Source organism: Anas acuta, chromosome 4 (assembly GCF_963932015.1).
Source record: "Anas acuta chromosome 4, bAnaAcu1.1, whole genome shotgun sequence".
NCBI lineage: Eukaryota > Metazoa > Chordata > Aves > Anseriformes > Anatidae > Anas > Anas acuta.
Genome location: NC_088982.1, coordinates 13,430,057 through 13,449,093, shown reverse-complemented (window position 1 = coordinate 13,449,093; position 19,037 = coordinate 13,430,057). Strand labels below are relative to the sequence as shown.

General features: G+C 36.5%; 1 protein-coding gene across 2 annotated transcripts; it reads right to left on the bottom strand.

The window, feature by feature from the left end:
• Positions 1-813: 813 nt before the first annotated feature.
• TMEM128 (transmembrane protein 128) lies at positions 814-8,270 on the bottom strand. Of its 2 annotated transcripts, none has more exons than XM_068679913.1 (5): positions 8,018-8,270; positions 7,004-7,142; positions 5,307-5,468; positions 4,056-4,164; positions 814-2,510 (listed from the first exon to the last, which is right to left on the bottom strand). In XM_068679913.1, exons 1-4 carry the CDS (start codon positions 8,244-8,246, stop codon positions 4,065-4,067), a joined length of 630 nt encoding a protein of 209 aa, XP_068536014.1. In that variant the 5' UTR covers positions 8,247-8,270; the 3' UTR covers positions 814-2,510; positions 4,056-4,064. The 2 variants fall into 2 exon arrangements, with proteins under 2 accessions (XP_068536014.1, XP_068536013.1); XM_068679912.1 differs by having other exon boundaries at positions 7,004-7,145; positions 8,018-8,261.
• Between the last annotated feature and the right edge of the window lie 10,767 nt (positions 8,271-19,037).

Here is a 19,037-nt window from a genome sequence, read left to right as displayed (position 1 = left end):
AAGTCTTCAGTCACCTCTAGCTCAGAACTAAACCCATCGCTTGTAAAGCTTATGGAAATGCAAAGACCTACTTTAATCTTATAGAATTGTTAGCCTTAAAGAACAGGAAGATGTTCTCATTTAACAGAGCTTCTGTGCATAACTGTGATAAATAATCTCCACCGTCTAGGCTTTTTTATTTTTATTTTAAGGTTATTCTAGAATAGCTTTTGTCACCATGAAGAAAAGCTCTTTGGTGCTGGCACAGATTCTCATCCTCAAATGCAATTAATGTAAATAGACACAGAAAATATCTACGGTAGTCTGAAGCCAGCCAACATACTCAAGTAGGGATTTTGACAACCTAGTAATTATTTTCAGGAAGCTGTTAAGATATCTTTCTAATCTCTTGCCCTAAATACTTTAATTAGTAGAAGGAAAATAATGAAAGCAAGGAGTTCACACAACTGGAAACAGCAGCAAGATTTTGTCAGGTTGTTAATTACAGCAAACATTGTTTTACATTCTTACCAGACTCACCCCTACTTGCTTTTGAGCATACAGGGGAATGAGTATTGCATTTGATACCTGTAACTGTTACCAATAGACTCTGCAGGACTTTTGTGAAATAAACTTTATCTACCTGGGATTTTCAGGAAAAGACAAAGTCAGAAGGTAAATAGCTCTTCCAAATCATACTGAATAGTATTACACTGTCAATAAAGCCAGCTGAGAGGTCACAAAAGACAAAATGAATTGACAAATTGATGGGCTGACAGTCCCAAGAACAGTGAGGTTAGATGTTTAAATAATTAAGTATTAAACAATGATTGCTCACTTTTATACAAAGTTTATTAAGATGTCCAGAAGAGTAAGTTTGAAGAAACATGTAGCAAATATTATTTCAAGAGTACAGGGTCAATGTAAAGCACCTAGAGCATTTGTACAGTTGATAAATAAAAATACAGTGATAATTACCATCCCTGAGCAAAAGTGCATTTAAATAATAAACAAAATCAGTCAATGTACATCTATGCAGACATAAAATTGTTCAAGTTTGTTAAAAGATGTAGACCTTAAGATAAGCAAATGCAAAGTATCACTTCTAAATGCACAGTACAACTGTTTTTTGTAAACTCAAATTTTACATTAAAAAAAAGAAAATCAAACTATTGACTTCCTCTACAGGCTACTTAGCAGTAGTGCTGGATGTATTTTACTTTGGTTTGACTGATCCTTTACACTGCCTACTGCCATCAACTTTTTTCTTCAATGGAACTTCAATGGAACTGCAGTAACTTCAGTCAATGCCTTTTTCATTACTGAACGTTTCACATAGTGTGTATTCAGCAATGGTGTGAATCTGAAAGTCAGAATGAACAGCAGTCTCCTCGAACAGTCTGGACTCCAAGCAACAAGAGTAAATTTCAACAAGTTTCAATAACCAGCTTCTATTGTCTCCTATCTTCCAAAAAAGAATTTAACACAATGACCTATATAAAATGGTCTAGCAACTAGATGGTGCCCAGGTATATTTAAGTATCTCAGACAAAGTGAACAAAGGGACAATGTTATTTTCCCAGCTGTGTATGGCTAATGGCATTTGATTTAATAACAACCTCTACTGCTGAGGAAGAAAAATGGCAATTTCATTAACAAGCATTATTATGAACAAAAAGTTAATTTTTTAGAAGAAAAACATCCTGAACATTGGGAAATAGTATATACAACAAAATAATTAACTTTGTGCTCTTCAGCTCTTGCTTAGTGTTACTATTGTTTGTTCTATTGCTGGTTATTCACAGCTTCATCTCCTGTCTTTGGCTGTGGATAAATTATGTCAGTACAAGGGCAATCTATTTATTTCACTGTTGGCACTAGCAGATTAACAATGATGGAAATTTCAACCAGCTTTCTAGGCCCTTAATCAGATACATATCTTTTTTCAAATACTAACAGATCTGAAATCAAGAGGTTAGATTAACAAAATATTTCTTCCGTGGTAACACATGTATCATTACAAATTTATGGACCAAGAAGTGTCTCCCATGTTGTAAATGTGTATGTTTAGAAGTTCAAAGAGATTCCAAATATCAGTATTTTAGCTATCACTTGAAATGTAAAAATAACGTATTAAAAAACCCACAACACTTGAATTTAAATATCAATTGTTTTCAAACTAATCAACCTGCTTTAAGCAGGTTGGGCTAGGTGAAATCTGGAGACCCCAGATAGGATTTAAAACCATATATCTGACCCATTACCCGTCTGCTTAGTATTAAACTGCGAATAAAAGCTTTATAAAACAAGCTACATCACAAATGAAGTGCTTTATATTACTAAGAGAGATAAAACCTATCTATCTTTCAATTATTCACTTATCAGTCGCTTTTTCGAAGCCACTGGCTGAACAATGGGTTTATGTCCATTTGATTTATACATCGGGTAGTTAAATAATCAAAAGACTGGAATGTAACTTAAAACAACACCCACTTTACAGGGTAACTGTAACTGGAGTCCTTCACAGAAAGCTGAAAGAGAAGAAAAAACAAATCCAACATAAGAAATACTGTAAGGCTATATATACTGCACAAACTGTATCTTGTATAGTTTGATATTCATTAGTTGGATGACTTTGCATCACCAAGTAATAATTTACAGTATAACAGAATTTACTTGGCTGTTCATACAGAAAAAAATGTTTTCTTCACAAAGTTTAGCTGTTCAGAATATCTGCATTTAGCTTGTACGTCTTACTTTCTATCTCCAAGTACAAATTAATGCAGAATGGTTCTCTTAGTCTATTAATATGAGCAAAGCTCTACCAGACCACAGCACATCCTTTCTCCACCTTTCCAGTGCTCAAACAGAAAGTTGCTAATGACAAAAGGAACAGACATGCATTGAGGAATTTTGCACTAGCAGACGTGACTTGAGCTCCCGTAATAAATTAAAAGAGGTTCTGAAATAAGTACCATATTTTTCAGAAGTCCACAGACAGGGTATGATCTAAGTTAATTAGTTCCTTAAAAGAGTTTTCTTGATATTGAGGAATTGGTGAAAAGGTGTATGACTAGTTTCAGTTCACTTATGCAAGTAAAAGCTGTGTATGTGTGGCTGACCCAGCTGTTAAATATTTTAACTAAATTAACTAAATTTAACTATTTTTTAACTATTAACTATTAACTATTTTTTAACTAAATTTAAATATTTTAACTAAATTAACTATATTTAAATAATATCTTACAATTCTGGCACTACAAGAGGCTATACTCAAAATCCAGCACTGTCACATTCCTCTTGCCACACTCATGAAAATGCTGGGGGACTCCTTTACTGAAACAGATTTGTGACAGCAGGCAAAAACAGACTTCCTCACACTCCCTTGTGAGCAAGTACAGCAAACAACCTGCTGAAGGAGTCACTTCACTAGATGATGCAGACGTCAGTGATCAGTGGACATCTCTTACCCTATTACTGAGCTGTATTTAATATCTTCTTTATTAAGCTTTTCAATTTCATGGGATTCATCTGAATAGCATATCCTAACAAAAACGTGAGAACCCCTTTTCAATGTGACAGGTATTGGGAATTAATTTTTCAAGTCAAGAAAATATCTGTTTTTGCCTTAAAAAGGTTGCTTTTTAGGAATATCCAAGAAGTGGACTGTTCACCACAGAAAATGAAAGCAGCATACTTAAAAATAACAAAGTATTTTGATTCAGAGGGGAGGAGGAAGAAGGAAAGAAAGAGAAGACAGTTGCATATGGACCTTTACAGCTTCTCCCCTTTACTATATGTCAAGCAACTTCCCTAAGAGAAGTCTGGGTAAAAGCTGCAGATATTTGTCCTATACTCCTCAAAGCCATCCACTCTCACTTATCTCTTCTTTTCACTGTCTAAAACTGAATTTTTTGGAAGAGGAAAAGGATATTCTTTCCTTCAAGATCCATGCATATTAACCAGTAACTCCATTTGCCACAAAATTTCAATATCCTAAAAGTGCACAGAATCCTTGAACTGTTTGTATAACACGAGATAAATACTTTCATGTGCTAAACAATTCTATTATTTACCTGCAGGACTTATCCCAGGAGTGACACAAGCATCACAACACCCATAAACTGAATGAAAAGCAACAAAGGTGTCATAAACGACCAAACAGGCCATAAGGCAACGTTGAAACTGGGAAAAAAAAAAAGAAGAAAGCTTTAGATAAAAGTTCAGTTGTCAAGTTGTGGAAATACCAGGCAAACAAATAAATCATAGCATGAGAAGAAATTAAATTTAAACAATGGAACCTGGAAAAATAGTTGTTTCTTTACAACTTGAAAGAATAATAAAAAAAAAAAAAACACACTTATTAAATTGGTAGTTTAGTTTTCTGCTTATTTACTGACAACTCATCCTAGAACACCAGTAACTGCTGCAGATTTGTTTTACACTGAGCAAAACCACTCAGACCCATCAAGAGTAAAGATACCTTTTACTTTCAGAATCTCTGTGTATGAACCATCTGAAAATGAAATACTCTTTGATTTTTCCAATAGGCATGCATGGAAGCTGAGTAAAAAAACACTTATAGTTACAGACAATTAGAACTGAGAATGAACTAACTAAATAGAAAGACTGGGGGGAGGAAGGGAAGAACAATTTATTTTACAACTGATTTTAAAGGATTATAGATATGACTATCTCTAAACTATAGGGAACATTTATCTTTTTCAGTCTTTCTTCCACCACCACCCCACCCCCAGCACTGCAATACTGGTGTTATTCAGACACAGCACCTACACTGAAAGGGTCAACCAGCTTTCATACAGAGAGCGAATATACTTGCACACATAAATAATTTTTCACTCCCATGCACATTTGCCCATTCTGACTCTTCTCATCTCATAAACAAATTACCTCTTACTAAACGTACCATTCTCTGAGAAGACAAACTCTTAAATAAAGCTCATATAAGAATGAGTTGCTGCATACTTGCTATTTATACATATTGTGTTTGATAATGAAGAACTATGCATTAGGAATTGATCAGGTAAAATTTTCTCTGCTAGAGAATATACCTTTAAAGTTTAAACCTCACAATGCAGAAAAGACCCAGTACATCTAAAAGTATACTTACTACACAGCTTCAACTGCTACAGATCTTGCCTCATCAACAAATTTTGAAGGCAGAAGAAATCATGCTGAGTGGAACTAGTACTGTCACCAGTACATTCAGTAAAATTAAGGGCAATGGGCTCAATTTATAAGCATTGTTTATGCAGTTAGACCTGTACAGTTTTAGCAGAAGGTTGTATATATGTGTTTCAACTTACCAAATTGCTGCTGCAATAAAAGTGGCTGTTGAGACAGGTATCAGTATGGGATACTGCACATCGTAGTCCTCAATTCCACGATACCACTCAAGATATATTATGCAGTAAAAGGCAACAGATAAACAAGCAGCCAATAAGCAACTGCCAGAGGCAAACCACCAACTGTGGTGGGGGGAAAAAAAAAGCATGTTAAGTATGGTCACATTTCAGTTCACATATTAATCTTCATTCTAGGCTAGAAACAGGACAGTATTTGTTAATTACACACATTAGCCTGGAGCTCCTTTACTGTTTCTTAAAATTACTTTTACAAAACACATAACTACTACAGTTTGATTTCACAATGCATCATTCCTGTCATTCACTTTTCCCTCAAATATTTTGGAAATGCAGTGTAGCAGACTTTGTCACAGTGATCTTCTATACTAACACACTAAAAATACCTCATCAGTAATTAAATTAGGCTCCACGGTAACTGTGCTTCTTACCATAAGGTTGACATTACCAATTTTTGTGTAGCATAAGCATTGTAAAAAGCTTTTAATAAGCTTTCTAGTTTATGAACTCTTAATTTTAAGAGAAAAAATCATGGGAAAAAAAAAATTAAGCTAACGAATAAAACCACAGGGAAATCCAGGATTTCAGATTCATAATTAAAAAAAAAATAAAGTATGTGATTATTTGGAATGGTGCACTTGTGAGCCTATCTGGGAACATAAATCCAGATTAAGATGGGAAAGAAAAACCTGAAACAGCAGTTTCAGAGAAGCTCACAGCATAGAGCTTAGGCCCTGTTCAGCCTCCATACAATAATGACAATGAGAAAGTTCAAAAGGCACCTCCAGGTGAAGTTATCTGAAAGTGTAACATCTATCAATCCCGCTGAGAATAATTTCATGGAAAATAAATAGAATTTAAAAAAATATGTAATTATTTTGTAGAAATAATTTATTTTCCTGGTCTACTCAAAGAAGTCTAGAGAACAAGAGGGAAAAAAAACAAACAACTTCACTAATGTTTTATGATTAATTTCAGCTTTTTTGAAAGTCAAAACTCCAACACTTTCAATAGAATATGCAGTGATTTCTTGTACTTGAGAATAATTTTAAAGGTACAGTATTAAAATGTCTTGCTAATAGAACAAATTTTACACGTACACAGATGGCTCAGTAGAACTTGAAGAAAAAAAAAATAACAACAGATTTATTTTTCTTGAAATCTTACATTTACACATGATATTTACCAAAATTTAATAATGACTCGGGGAGTCATCTGGTCCAGCCCCTACACTCAAGCAAGGCCGCTTAGTGCAGGTAGCCCCGGACCATGTCCAAGCAGCTTTTGAGTACTTATAAGGATGGAGACTCCAAAACTGGGCAGCCTGTTCCAGTGCTCAGCCACCCTTAAAGTAAAGAATGATGATCTGATGAAACCTCTCATATTTCAGTTTGTGCTCACTGGGCACCCCTGAAAAGAGCTTGGCTCCATCTTCTTTGCCCCATGCCTTTAAGTATTTGTACACATTGACAAGATCGTCCCCCAGCCTTCTCTTCTCCAGGCTGCACAGTCCCAGCTCTCTCTATTCCTATTGTAGATCTTGTTTATCAAAGATTTAAAACACACAGTTCAGATGTAAGTATCTCAATACAACTATAACATGAAAACACAACTTTTCTTTTCAAGAAAAGGTATCTTACCTATCTGCTTGGATAGTTTCTTTAACAGATTTTAAAAAGTCAAAGTAATACGTCACAGCAATTGAAGCCAAAATCCAGAATGCCGAATGAAAATTCAGTCTAGGAGAAGGTTTCTTCTTCTTCTCTACAGCTGTAGACTCTTCTGTAAATATGAACATAATTGTATCACTAAAGCTTGTCATTAAATGCAGTATGATTATACTTAAATGAAACACTATGCTTATCTTTTTAATTATTTAATATTTGGAGATGATTATGCTCAGTATAATACATTTTGTACTAGAGAGGAAGCATTCTAAAAAGCTCTGTACATTTATTGAAATAAGAGTCTAAGCAAGGTGCCCTCTGATAAAAATAAACATAAAGCAGTAACAACCAGCACACGCTTTGTCTGCATACCTTTCCGGGAAATTAACAGCTGACTCGGTTAGGAAAGGGGCATTTAACTACTTATGAACAACAGAGCAAACACATTTGAAAGTGCATTTTTTGTGCCTGACAGTAAAAAAAATACAATACTCAATAGATACACTTTGTCAAAAAAAGAGGTGAAACAGGTATCACTGAGGTACGGGTGTGTTTATTTCATACTGTTAAGTTCCTTTATCATTAAAAGTTATTGGTGCTTCATATGCCTTCAGAGCTATGCTAGCTCTGCACCTCTGTAGATGCATTCCCACCACCTGAACGTACAAACAGCTCTGCTGGAGCTTACAGCCACCCATTTATTTTTATTCATGTTTTTATTTATTTTCGTTGAGCTTCTTCCCCATCTCCAGAGGCGAAGCTGGTCGCAGCCCTGCGCCCTCTCGCCCCAGCACGCCCCGGCTGTGCCATGGCTCCGGCCGCTTCTCCCTCACGCCGAGCGAGGGCGAGCGGTGGCGGCGGGCACCTCAGCAGCCGGGGGGCGATGGCACAGCCCCCTCGCTGCTGAGGGCTTCCAGCACCACCCGTCCGCTTCCCACTTCCCCGAGGGAAGGCACCGCAGCCCCAGCCCGTCCCGGCAGCACCCACCGGCCGTCCCGCCGCCCTGGAGCGGCGGCTGCAGCGGCAGGGTGCGGGGCTCTGCCCCTTGCCGCAAATGGCGCCGGAGCCTGGGGAGCGGGTCCCCTTGCTCCCCGCCCGCCTCCATCTTGGGCAGCTCCGGCAGTGACGGCAGGGTGGCAAAGGAAGGGTGGTGGCGGCGCTGCATTTGCGGGCGGAAAGGGCGGCCCGGGCGGCTCCTCTCAGAGACGGAAGCCATTTTAGGCGGCCATAACCGTAGCCGAAGAAGCTGCCAGCCCTCCGTGTCGGGAAACGGCTTCTAGTGCCCGCCGCGGCGGCGCGTGGGTGCAGGGGGAGGGCGCTGGGGGTGCAGGCAGTCAGGTAATGGCTGCTAGTGAGGAGCACTGTGTGCCCTTCACCTCACAGAGCCGCAGTGTCATGGCACCACCAGGCCAAAGGGAGGCTCTCAGGATGGTTCTTCAACAACACCAAGTCGCATCGAGCTGTAGCAGCCCTCTTCTTCACCACCACCCACCCATCTCACTGTAGGCACAGCCTTGAAAATATTAGACTGCCAAATCCAGCTTTAAATCTGGCTCTTGCCCTCTAGAAATGAGAGGGTTTTTTTGTTTTTGTTTTTGGTCTTCAAGTGGTAAAGAAAAACACAGAAAATACTACAGTGAGTTATGCGTTCGAAAATAATCCCTCAGGTTCTAGCTATGTGTGCCTTTCAATTTCATCTGGATGATTTCTTTCTTGAGTTCTCTCCTGATAAAATTAGACTTTTTCCTTATTTTTTATTCCTAAAGGAATTTATAAAAATCATGCATTATGTCTAGAGAGCAAAAAGGTGTGTTGTTATGAGTACAGCTCTAGTAAATGCTGGCTCTGGTAGTAGTCCAGTAATAGAGCTCAGTAGCGTCAAGAGTGACACTAATCCCCACTGAAAGCAGTAAACACTATGATGCGTATCCAAATGTACAATACAGACCTGTTTTCTCAAAACAATTAAAAAATAAGAAAAGTAGGGGAAAAAATGAGAGACTGGGTAGCATATAAATATTTTGACCTTCAAATTTTGCAGCCCATATACTCTCAATGACAGCAGTGATTTAAATAGTACAGGAGTCAAATATTTTTTTTTTTCTATTCAGTAAAAGCTCAGATTTGTATAAGGTAGATTGAAAAAAAATAATAATTTCAGTATGTGTTTTACTTAACAAAAGCAGATTTACACTCCTAGCTGTATAGAAATTGAAATTCAAAGCAAATGCTTTGTTACCTGATTATACTTTTCATGAGTATTTTCAAGTTTTTTTCATGAAAACAGTGAGTACGAGAAATATGTTGTTTTCACATACCACAGTCATTCCTTGCATGCTGCATGGCTTTCATCAAGATAGAAGTTTTGCAGATACTTCTGTTGCTTCATGTTGAGAAAACAGGAAAAGCAAAAAGAATGGCATGTAGGCTGTGATTAAATATATATTTTATCAGTAAACCTTTATAAAGTTCAGGCCGTCAGAAGGGTGGAAACTAAATAGTATACAGGCTAGACGTGCTCTGACCTGCAACGAGTACTGTTTTTAAGCACTTCTAAACCTCTTGATTAACTAATGACCTTATCAAGTGCCTTTTGAAGTGGTTATTAAAAACTGGGATAAGTCTTGATGAAATAATAAGCCTTCTGCTGATATAGCCTAATTCTGTACAGCAGCCTTACAACTCAGTACACTTAAATTCTTAAATTGATGTAACTATTGAAATGATAACCCTAAAAGTGTATATGGCCAAGTTTTTCAATATCTATAACTAACACTTTTTCTTATATTTGGTTTGAGTTGTAGGTGCTGAAATAATGGAAAATTTGGGTTAATCTGTGTGTTTTGCTATTAGAAGAGTAACACTTGCTCTTTGTGTATATTCAGTTGAAACAGCATGACTGCACAGCTCATCAGCATGCACTTAGCTCCAGCACCTGCTGTATCCTGCCCAGCATAAAGGTGAAACGAGGCACAGGAGTTATGATGAAGGAATTGTGGACAATAATTTGCAGTGATAAAGGAATTTATTTGAAAGGAATTCAAATGAATTTGAGGCTTCATTAGTTAAGCTACTCAAGGCATATATTTTAAAAAGACAAGTCCTGCACCTGAACTGACATAATCAAAGAGACAAGGAAAAGAGAAGGCTCACGGAGGTCCTCACCTCAGTATTCCAGTACTAAAAAGTTGGCTTCAAAAACAGAGGGAAGTACTCCCTTCACAAGAAGAAATATAGAAAAGGTGAGGGGAAAAGGTTACAAGCTATATCGGGAGACATTTTTGTCTTGAAATAAGAAATTTTTATTTATTTATTTATTTATTAAACAGAACAATCACTGGAACAAACTCTGCTTATGTGGTGCAACCCACTTATGTGGTGAAATCCCCATCAGCAGAGACTTTCAAGATGCAGTTTGCCAAATTGTTGGATAATCTCATCTAGGTTCCCTTTTCCCATAAAGGGTTGGACCTGGTGATCTGTCGAGGTCCCTTCCAACCTGAGCTGTTCTATGATTCTATTTTCATGTAACCTGGTATGTAGATACACTACATTGCATAATCTACCTGTAGGTGTTAACTTTTCAGTGAAGTGGCTGCTAATGCTAATTTGGACTGTTTTCCTAAATATCCTATCACCAATTTTACAGATGAGTGAGGCTCTAGTGGTGAACAAAGCAAGCTTTCTGGTTATTCTTTATTACTTTGCATTGACTCTTTTGAGTACATTCAGCCGGAAAGATACAAAGATGGAATGTTGTTTTGTTTTGTTTTCTGCTTTCATTTGCATCTGAATTTTACATGAGCTATGGCATAGTAGAAATTGTTTTTCCTATCCTTAGAACATGTCTTACATAAGGATCAACCACATCACAGTCTTTACTGACTACAGTAATTATTTTTCATTTAGATCAATTGAATATTTTGAATTTAACAGATCATGGGAGCCTCTGAGCTCAGCTTTCTTAGCAATGAAATAGAGGTTTCTTTGTTTTACCTCCTTTGAGAAGTGATTACCTCAGCCTTCACTTTCATGCTAGTGATTCAAATAAGAAACAAAGGAAATCATGCATTCTCTTTGCAAAAGCTATCCAAAGGAAATATCTTTGATTTAAATGCAGTAATTAAATAAATGTGTGTTTGAAAAGGTTAAGATACATTAGTGTTGTAAACTGAAGACTCCTGTTTACCTACAGAGTAGGTATTGTGCAAAGAGCTGAAATAAGAGCTTTCCGTCCCTGACTCACTGTTGACCTTAACCTGGACCACTCATGTTCAGTGTTTGTAGAGCTGAGATGTTTTCTGTGATCTTTTCACAGAGCTTCTCTGATTCAGACGTTATTAATCTGTTAAAGAATAGATAGTGATCAGGAGCTGAACTGAGACTGTTACATAATCAACAACATAATTAACAAAGCATCTGAACAATGGGCATGTTATAGGTGATTAATTCTTGCAAATGAAAATTTAAGAATTCCTGTAGAAAACTTAGGGAGTATTTTAAAATATGGTGCTTTGTCTGAAAAATGTAGATCACACTCTGTGAAAGGAATTTGTGAATTTGAAGATTCTGTGAAGGAAACGTACAAAGGTTGGAGTTAACAGCAATTTAATTAAAATAATTGCAGGTTAACAGCAATTTTTGTGTTAAATATTTTCCTCATCTTTCACAACTTGACTTGTGTCCCTGTTTTCAGAAACTCATTTCAACATCTTCAGGTTCTTTTATTTTAAGTAACAAATAATGTTTCTAAATTAATTGAGAGTTTTTAAATATTCAAGTTTTGCAGTTATGAATGAAAGATGAATTTTGTGATCTAATTATATATATCTTAAATTATTTTTCTTGGTGCATGCTGAGTATTTGCCATTCACTGGCTAGTTGTTTTAATGTTGATTTAAAGTAACTATTAATGATGCACGAGTGAAATCTCATATTCCTTGACTGGGTTCATATAAATTTTAGAATTAGTTTTCTCAGTTACTCTCTCACCTTTAGAAAGTCAAATTAGTTTTCTGATATTCTAGTAAATATTGTTACTTTTTCCCTATTACAAAAGTCATTAACTAAATGTGCCCAAATATTGTTTGTTGACAAGAAACCTGAATGAAATTTTCTTAATTTCTTACCTAAGTAGGACATTTTTAGTTAAAGGAGATTGGCTGTAATGTAGGTGTGTTCTTCACTTTGAGGAGTGAATGTGCAATGTTTTCTGTGCTTTCTGTTCATGAACTAAGAAATAATACAGTAAGTAGTAACTGGCTGCTTCCCCCATCAGGACTAAAAAGATCACATGGGTGATGATTCTCCATGTGTTCTGAACATTGTGCTTCGATTCAAGCATTGCATCTGCTTACGCTGGGTGAAAAAGTAAATGCATTGTATAACTCATCCAGGTAAGACAGCCTTCAAATAGTACTGCTGTTTTCTTGCTTTCATCTAGCATTCCTTTATTTTAAATTCAGTACAATGGAAAAAATCAGCAAAGGACTGAAAGCATGTGATGTTGTTAGTAACTTAACGCAGATCTGAAACACAGCCAAAGGTTAAAACTCAACCTAATCCAAATGTTGTACATACACAAACCATTGAACTCAAGTTGAATTCTCAGGTGAGTATTAAATGACAGTGCAGCCCTGAACTCACCCTTAAGGAAGGAAACAATGCATCTAATAGTGTTTGATATGGACAATGCACTACCTTTAAGCATGCAAACCTTTGAACTTCATGAGGAAGAAGAAGGCAGAAAAGATAAAGACTGTTAAAAAGGGGAAGAAGGCATCTAAGAGAATTGAAAAAGAATGCACCACATAATGTAATCTGATTTGTCTAGTTATGTTATTCTTCACCTTTAAAGTTGTCAATGCAAATTACAAAAATGTAGCTGTTCCAGAACGTTACGCTAGTCTGAAATATCCATTTGATGGAAGACAACACCTTTAATTATCCTTGTTGAAAATCTCAAGTAGCTTCACTGTTTGACTCTTGTCTTTTGCTATAATCTGTATTAAGAATATATGTTCCAGCTTGGATCTTCAAATGTGTAAAAAATAAATAAAAATCTCTTAGAAGTTGGTAAGTAAATCTTCCTATTGTGTCTCCTAAATAATTTCTTGAATTTAGTTTCACTTAACTATGCTTACTTTCTTAGTAAGAGACAATGACTCTCAAAATGTTTTCCCAAGACTACAGTTTAATGATACAAAGCATTTGGCAGCAATACTCCACCTATAATTGTTCTTGACTACTCATTACCAAGTAGTGGTATATAATACCTCTCAGATAGAGGATTTGATCTGGTTTTAAAAGCCTGTGAAAAAAATGCAGGGGACAGCAGAGAGGCAAAAGCAAATGGCCAGATGTGAGAGGGTGGGAAAGGGAACACTTGTGAATTACTGAAACTGATTTCCTCACTGAGGAAAATGCCTGTGCAGCCATGCACATTTGTAACACTATGGCAAAATTTTCATACTTAGTGCATTTAGGAACATCCTACAGTATAAATTTTTTTTGAGTAATGAGAGCATATCTAATTATTTCAGGAAGACTATGTATCAGTTGTGGGTATGGGCATTTGGGCATTCAAATTTATTATTCATAGAACTTTCTGCTTTGTTTGCACTTGATGCTTACTTCTTACTCTAGGAGTATTGGTCTATTTAGACTTGATGCTTTATTTTTATATTGCTAGAGGCTAGTTTTTTTTTGTTTGTTTGTTATTTTTTTTTCAAGGCTGCTGGTAGCATATTAGCTATTTGGGGGGATGGTCTAATGCCCTCACTGCCTTTGATTTGACTGCAGCAATGAAATACAGACAAAGCTGCTTAGGCGTGTGGATGTCTCTGCTGCAAGATTGGAAAGTACAGATGATTTTCATAATGTGTACAGCATGGAAGTCATCTCTTGCTGTTTGTTTGGTTGTGTTTGTTTGTTTTTATTATTATTTTTATTCATCCTTCACAGTCCGTTACCACTTATGTGTTCTGTAGGGTCAGTTTTTCATTTATTTTGATGCAGCATCCTGAGAGGACAACAGAGTTAAAGGGAACTGACAGTGCTGTAGTGTAGAAGGGGAGAGAGAAACATGTTGGTATAAAAACAAAATTCAGCAATATGTCAGTGTGAATCTGGAAGACGCTTGTGTTGTTTTGACTAATTGCCTGCTACTGTTCTGGCTAATCTGCTTAACATTAACGTGTTTTTAAGAACATACAACTAAGACAGCGTTTGTATTTTTTTCCTCTCATAGAAATATTGCCCAGTATAAACTCTGAAATCACTCACTGTTCACCAAAAAGCTGAATTTTCAAAGGTGTAGAATAGGTGATAGAGTTTTGCAGCAGCAAGAAAGAAAGAGGAAGCACATTTCATGGTGTAAAACAGGGAAACTGTAGGAACAAAGGATCCATAATATACCTTGTAGTAAATGGTAGAGTGGATAGATGGGAAAAAAATCAATAAAACCCTGTAAGCATAAGAAATGTCTGTACAATTCAGTAAAAGCTTTTACACTGGCAATTGATTTTGAAGTCCAAGGCAGAAACGCTGGTAAAATAAGTATTGGCTTCAGTCAGTGAAGCACTTGCTTTAATGGTTTAAAAAGAAAAAGTAAAGTCTAGGAGAAAATTCTGGTCCAGTCTCACCCACAAAAAACATTGGATTTGTCATGCATGGATACTGTATAATGTCAACAGCAGAATATTTCTCCTTGAATTCCTTATCATCAAGAATCAAAGGCCATCAGAAAAGCAGAAAATCAAGCACATAAAAGCGCACTTCATGCTTCCTATTTATACATTAATGTCTGGATCTTAAGACTTCATTACATGGCTCCTAAAACAACAGAACAAAGGAGTAAAATTCACAGATTTTGAGCCATCTACAATGCAGGCAAGTTTCTGGTGTTATTTTTCATTGTTTGTCATCTAAATGAGATGTGATTTCAAATGTATGGATTGAGTGCTTCATGCATTTTAGTGGAGAAAGAGTCTGTTAGGCGAAAGTCCTGATACCCAGGTAGAAGAAAGAAGTATTAAAACGTAAAAACAAAAGGGGAGGTGTTGAGGTTTAAGTATAGATTTACACTTCGTCTGATTTTCCAAAAGAAGGGATCCAATAGTGAAGGATGGATCAATGAAATGTTCATTTCCAGAGCAATTTGTAATGGCATTTTGAATTGTCAATGAAGTTTTGTTAGTCTGATTGTTTAAAAGAAAACATGAGGTATCAGTTTCCCTGTGTTTCTTGCTGATAGTATTACTCTGCACATCCTATCAGATACCAATAAACGTGTTCTCTTCTGCTTTTATTCATGCTGTCTTAGATGAAGATCGTAGTATGCTTAAAAGCACCTTCTTTTCTAATAAGACAAATGCATGTGAACGTTGAGCTTAACTCAGTAATCAGGCTTCAATTAGGGTTTTGACTTTAATAGTAATGCATTCTACCTAAAAGTCTGAGAATAGCATTGGTGGGTAGGCAGAGACACGGTTTCTGTTATTCTGTTTATTTCAAGTAATTTTGGGTATGATAAAACTAATTCTCTATGAAGTCAGTTATTTTACTTCTGATATAATTCAGAGGGGAAGTTGAATATCGAGAGCTGTTGCTATACAAAATCTCCAATCAGGAGCAGTGTGCAGTCTCTATTTGAAATGATAATTCCAAGTCTTCTCATATAAATTAAAAAGGAGAGATAAATAAACCATAAAATTTGTTTGACAAAGGACTAATGTCTGGGATCGGCAGTCTTGGGGAGAAAAGAACCCAACAATCTAAGCAAAAAGTTTCAGGGTGTTTCAGCCTTACCTTGTGAGACTGTAAAAGCATGAGGATGCAGGTGCAAAAGGAATTGTATCTGAACAAGTACAAAGAAAACCAGTAGGATACAGGTGCAAAAGGAATTGTATCTCAACAAGTGCAAAGAACAGTTACCAGTAAAACTTCCTCTAGTCCAAGTGAAATTTAGAATTCAATATAAAATGACACTTCCTGTAGAAGTACTAATGGGAAACACAATATGCTGCTTTTCTTGGCTGACAGAGCAGAAAAGAAACTTAGAGGACTTATTCTTGTTTTTTTCTTGAAAGCTAAACTGGGAGAAGAAAGGGACAAATGCTGAATATATTGATTGAGATATCTTGTGACCTGTGAATACAGCTCAATGTATAGAACAATATGCCCTTTTTTGCTTATCTTGCACAAAAAGTTTAATATTTGCTCTCTTATTTCCTAATAAGGGTGAGTGTTACAGCTTTAGAAGTTTCCGAATGAAGTAATGTATTGGGTCTCTGTATCCTGTGGGCATCAGCTATGAGCCGCTACTCATGTTGGGGTCTGACTGCATTGTACTGATGCAATCGGATTGTAGCACCAGGTGGGAGGATTGGTTTTCACTGGAAGAAAGAAGAATGAACTACTCTAATGCACCCGCACAGTGGAGTGCTGAGCACAACAAATAAGTACACATCCTTTGAAGCTTTTTTCTTTTCAGTGATTAAATTCTGATGCTGTACTTATCAAGAAAGCCACTAGCTTTAAGCAGTTTTCTAATCTACTTCCATTTTCCTCCTTCATCCCAAGACATCCAAGTTCCAACACACTATTTTAGAAAGGAAAATTTTAGTGATAATGCATATCTTATGGAGATGGCAGTATGCCATTTAGAAAGCCAACAGACTCTTGAACATTTTGTAATGCTGTATTAATACCAAGTGATTGTTCCTCATCAACTTACCATGACTGCTTACATTACCAATGTCTGCTAAACATACGATTTGTGGAAAGTTAAAAAAATGCTGCAAGAAGTGAATGCAGAACACCCAGAACCACTGCAGCCGTGGGTTAGAGCTTCCTTCTTCAAATACATGCATGCACAGGTGGATGACAGTCCTGTTGCGTTCTTGAAGGTTACAGATGCCAAAGTCACTCAGGACTTTGATTTAAGAGCTATTTAATAAAATTAAAATAAAATTAATCATCTGACTGAAAAGCTGGGATCAGATAATGTTTAATGAATGTATTAATTAAACTCTAATCAGCAAGTTTCCAAATTAACACCGTGGGCTGCACCCTGCTGTGCTAGAATAATCCTTTTTACATATTGCGTGCTATCTGAATGCAATCAGAGATCTTAGATAAACTGATACTCTTGTCCCCTTGGATTAGCTAAATCTTAAGGCTGTACAAAAAAAAAAATAAAAAAAAAAATAAAGAGAACAGCAGAGCACGCAGGGTACATAACTTGTACATGGGCTTCAGTAGCACTTGAAGGGATCTGTTATTAGAAGTGTAGCCTCCTCTACCATAGTATAGTATTTCCAGGAACATGCAGAAAGAAAAACACACTACCTTAAAAAGCACATTTCTTCCCCAAACCCTTTTTTTCTGCCAACAGATAATGAATACTACTCTAATAATATATAATGAAGTAATACTTTAATTATAACAGGATCACAATAAACTCCCACTACTGACCATCAATAAGGAGGCATTAATTTGCCCCAGATCTGCCAAATGTTTACATCAAAATTGACTGGCAGCTTGATCTGCCTTGCCCTGTACAGAGAGAGTGGAAGAATAAGATGCAGAAGTCACAGTTATAGTCCCTCATAGGCACTACTAATACAACAGTGCCTGTGCACAGTGCAAGTCAGGCATTTCAACCATTAAAAATCACAAGTTACAGTACGAAAAAATGTCAAGGGCAAATAGGGCAAATCCTTCTCAGCTCACGTGTACTGTCATTTTGAGATGATATTCCTTATTTTCTGTTTTAAACCAACATTTAGTGTTTCTGATCATTTAGTCTGCTGCTTTGCCTCATTCCCAGGTGTTGTGTAGTGATCAGAAGTAAACCCTGAGCATGAGACAATAGAACTCTGAAATGACAGCAACCATGTAAATATCTGGTTATCTGTTCACCTGCATAAATACAACTGTTGTACAGCTTCAAAGGTTCTTTAGACTCTTAAAACTGTTTCATCTGATACAGATCCTTTTTTTTTTGTCTACAGATTAGGAAATGCCGATGCTTTCCATGAGCAATAAACTGTCATTCTCCCAACCAGTGAAAGATAGCTTGCAACAAACTCCAAAATAAGAATTTGCCATGAATCTTTATTTTTAAATGCATAGAATGAACAATCCACACTGCCCTTAGCAGTTTGACAAAGGAAAAAAGATGTAAAAGTATCTGATAATTTCATGAGCATGTCACAACAATCTTAAGCCTTTAGTGAAAATATGGGCAGGTAATGCAGGTTGCTGACTAGTAGTGTAACCAGCTTTGCTACTACTCAAGGCACTGGGCAGAGGGAGCTGGTGCCATCCCATTCTCAACTTGACCTGAGCTATGACATGCGCTCCTACAAAAAGGCAATTAAAAGCAGCTGGCTGAGAATGGGGTGGATACAGAGAAAACCAATCCTGAGATTGGCATTTTGAAGTGTAGGATAGAAAGAGATACTACAGCTTAGTTTGAAGGTAGGGAGAAGAGGTTGGAGACATCTCAAATTAGCAGCCACAACTGCAGCAGCTGATGATGACTGCACCTGTGACTGTTGGCGTCATCACAAGAACCTAGGGTATAATTAGCAAAGTACAAGAGATGTCTATATTTTTAATATAAATGTGTATAATTTCTACATGTTTGTGTCAAAAACGTGTTATGGTCAACAATGGTGGAAGATAAGTAAGAAAAGGGCATGATTTGGAATGAATTCTATACAGACAAACAAAAAAACTGTAACAATTCCTGTAACAGAGATATTTAGGATCTTTATGCAACATAAATATGTGTTGTAAGATTAAAAAGCGAAAAGATTAATGGCACTGTATTAATGTCAATTTCACTGGCAAGGCCTTATTCATGTCCTTTCGCAAATTAAAAACAAACAAAACAAAAACACATATCAAAGCTTTTGAAATGTGTTTAAATAACTTCAAGTTTCTCCGTAGTTGTAAAAAAGTTTTATTCACCTCTCTCCAAAGCTATTTGCGTGAATCA

Bases quoted from the DNA above. Each gene is read 5' to 3' on its own strand.
- TMEM128 (XM_068679912.1), bottom strand. From the start codon at position 8,246: ATGGCTTCCGTCTCTGAGAGGAGCCGCCCGGGCCGCCCTTTCCGCCCG. The intron at 5,469-7,003 runs GTAAGATACCTT...CCCCCACCACAG, and splicing joins GAAACTATCCAAGCAGATAG to TTGGTGGTTTGCCTCTGGCA. The intron at 4,165-5,306 runs GTAAGTTGAAAC...TTTTTTTCCCAG, and splicing joins TTTATTGCAGCAGCAATTTG to TTTCAACGTTGCCTTATGGC.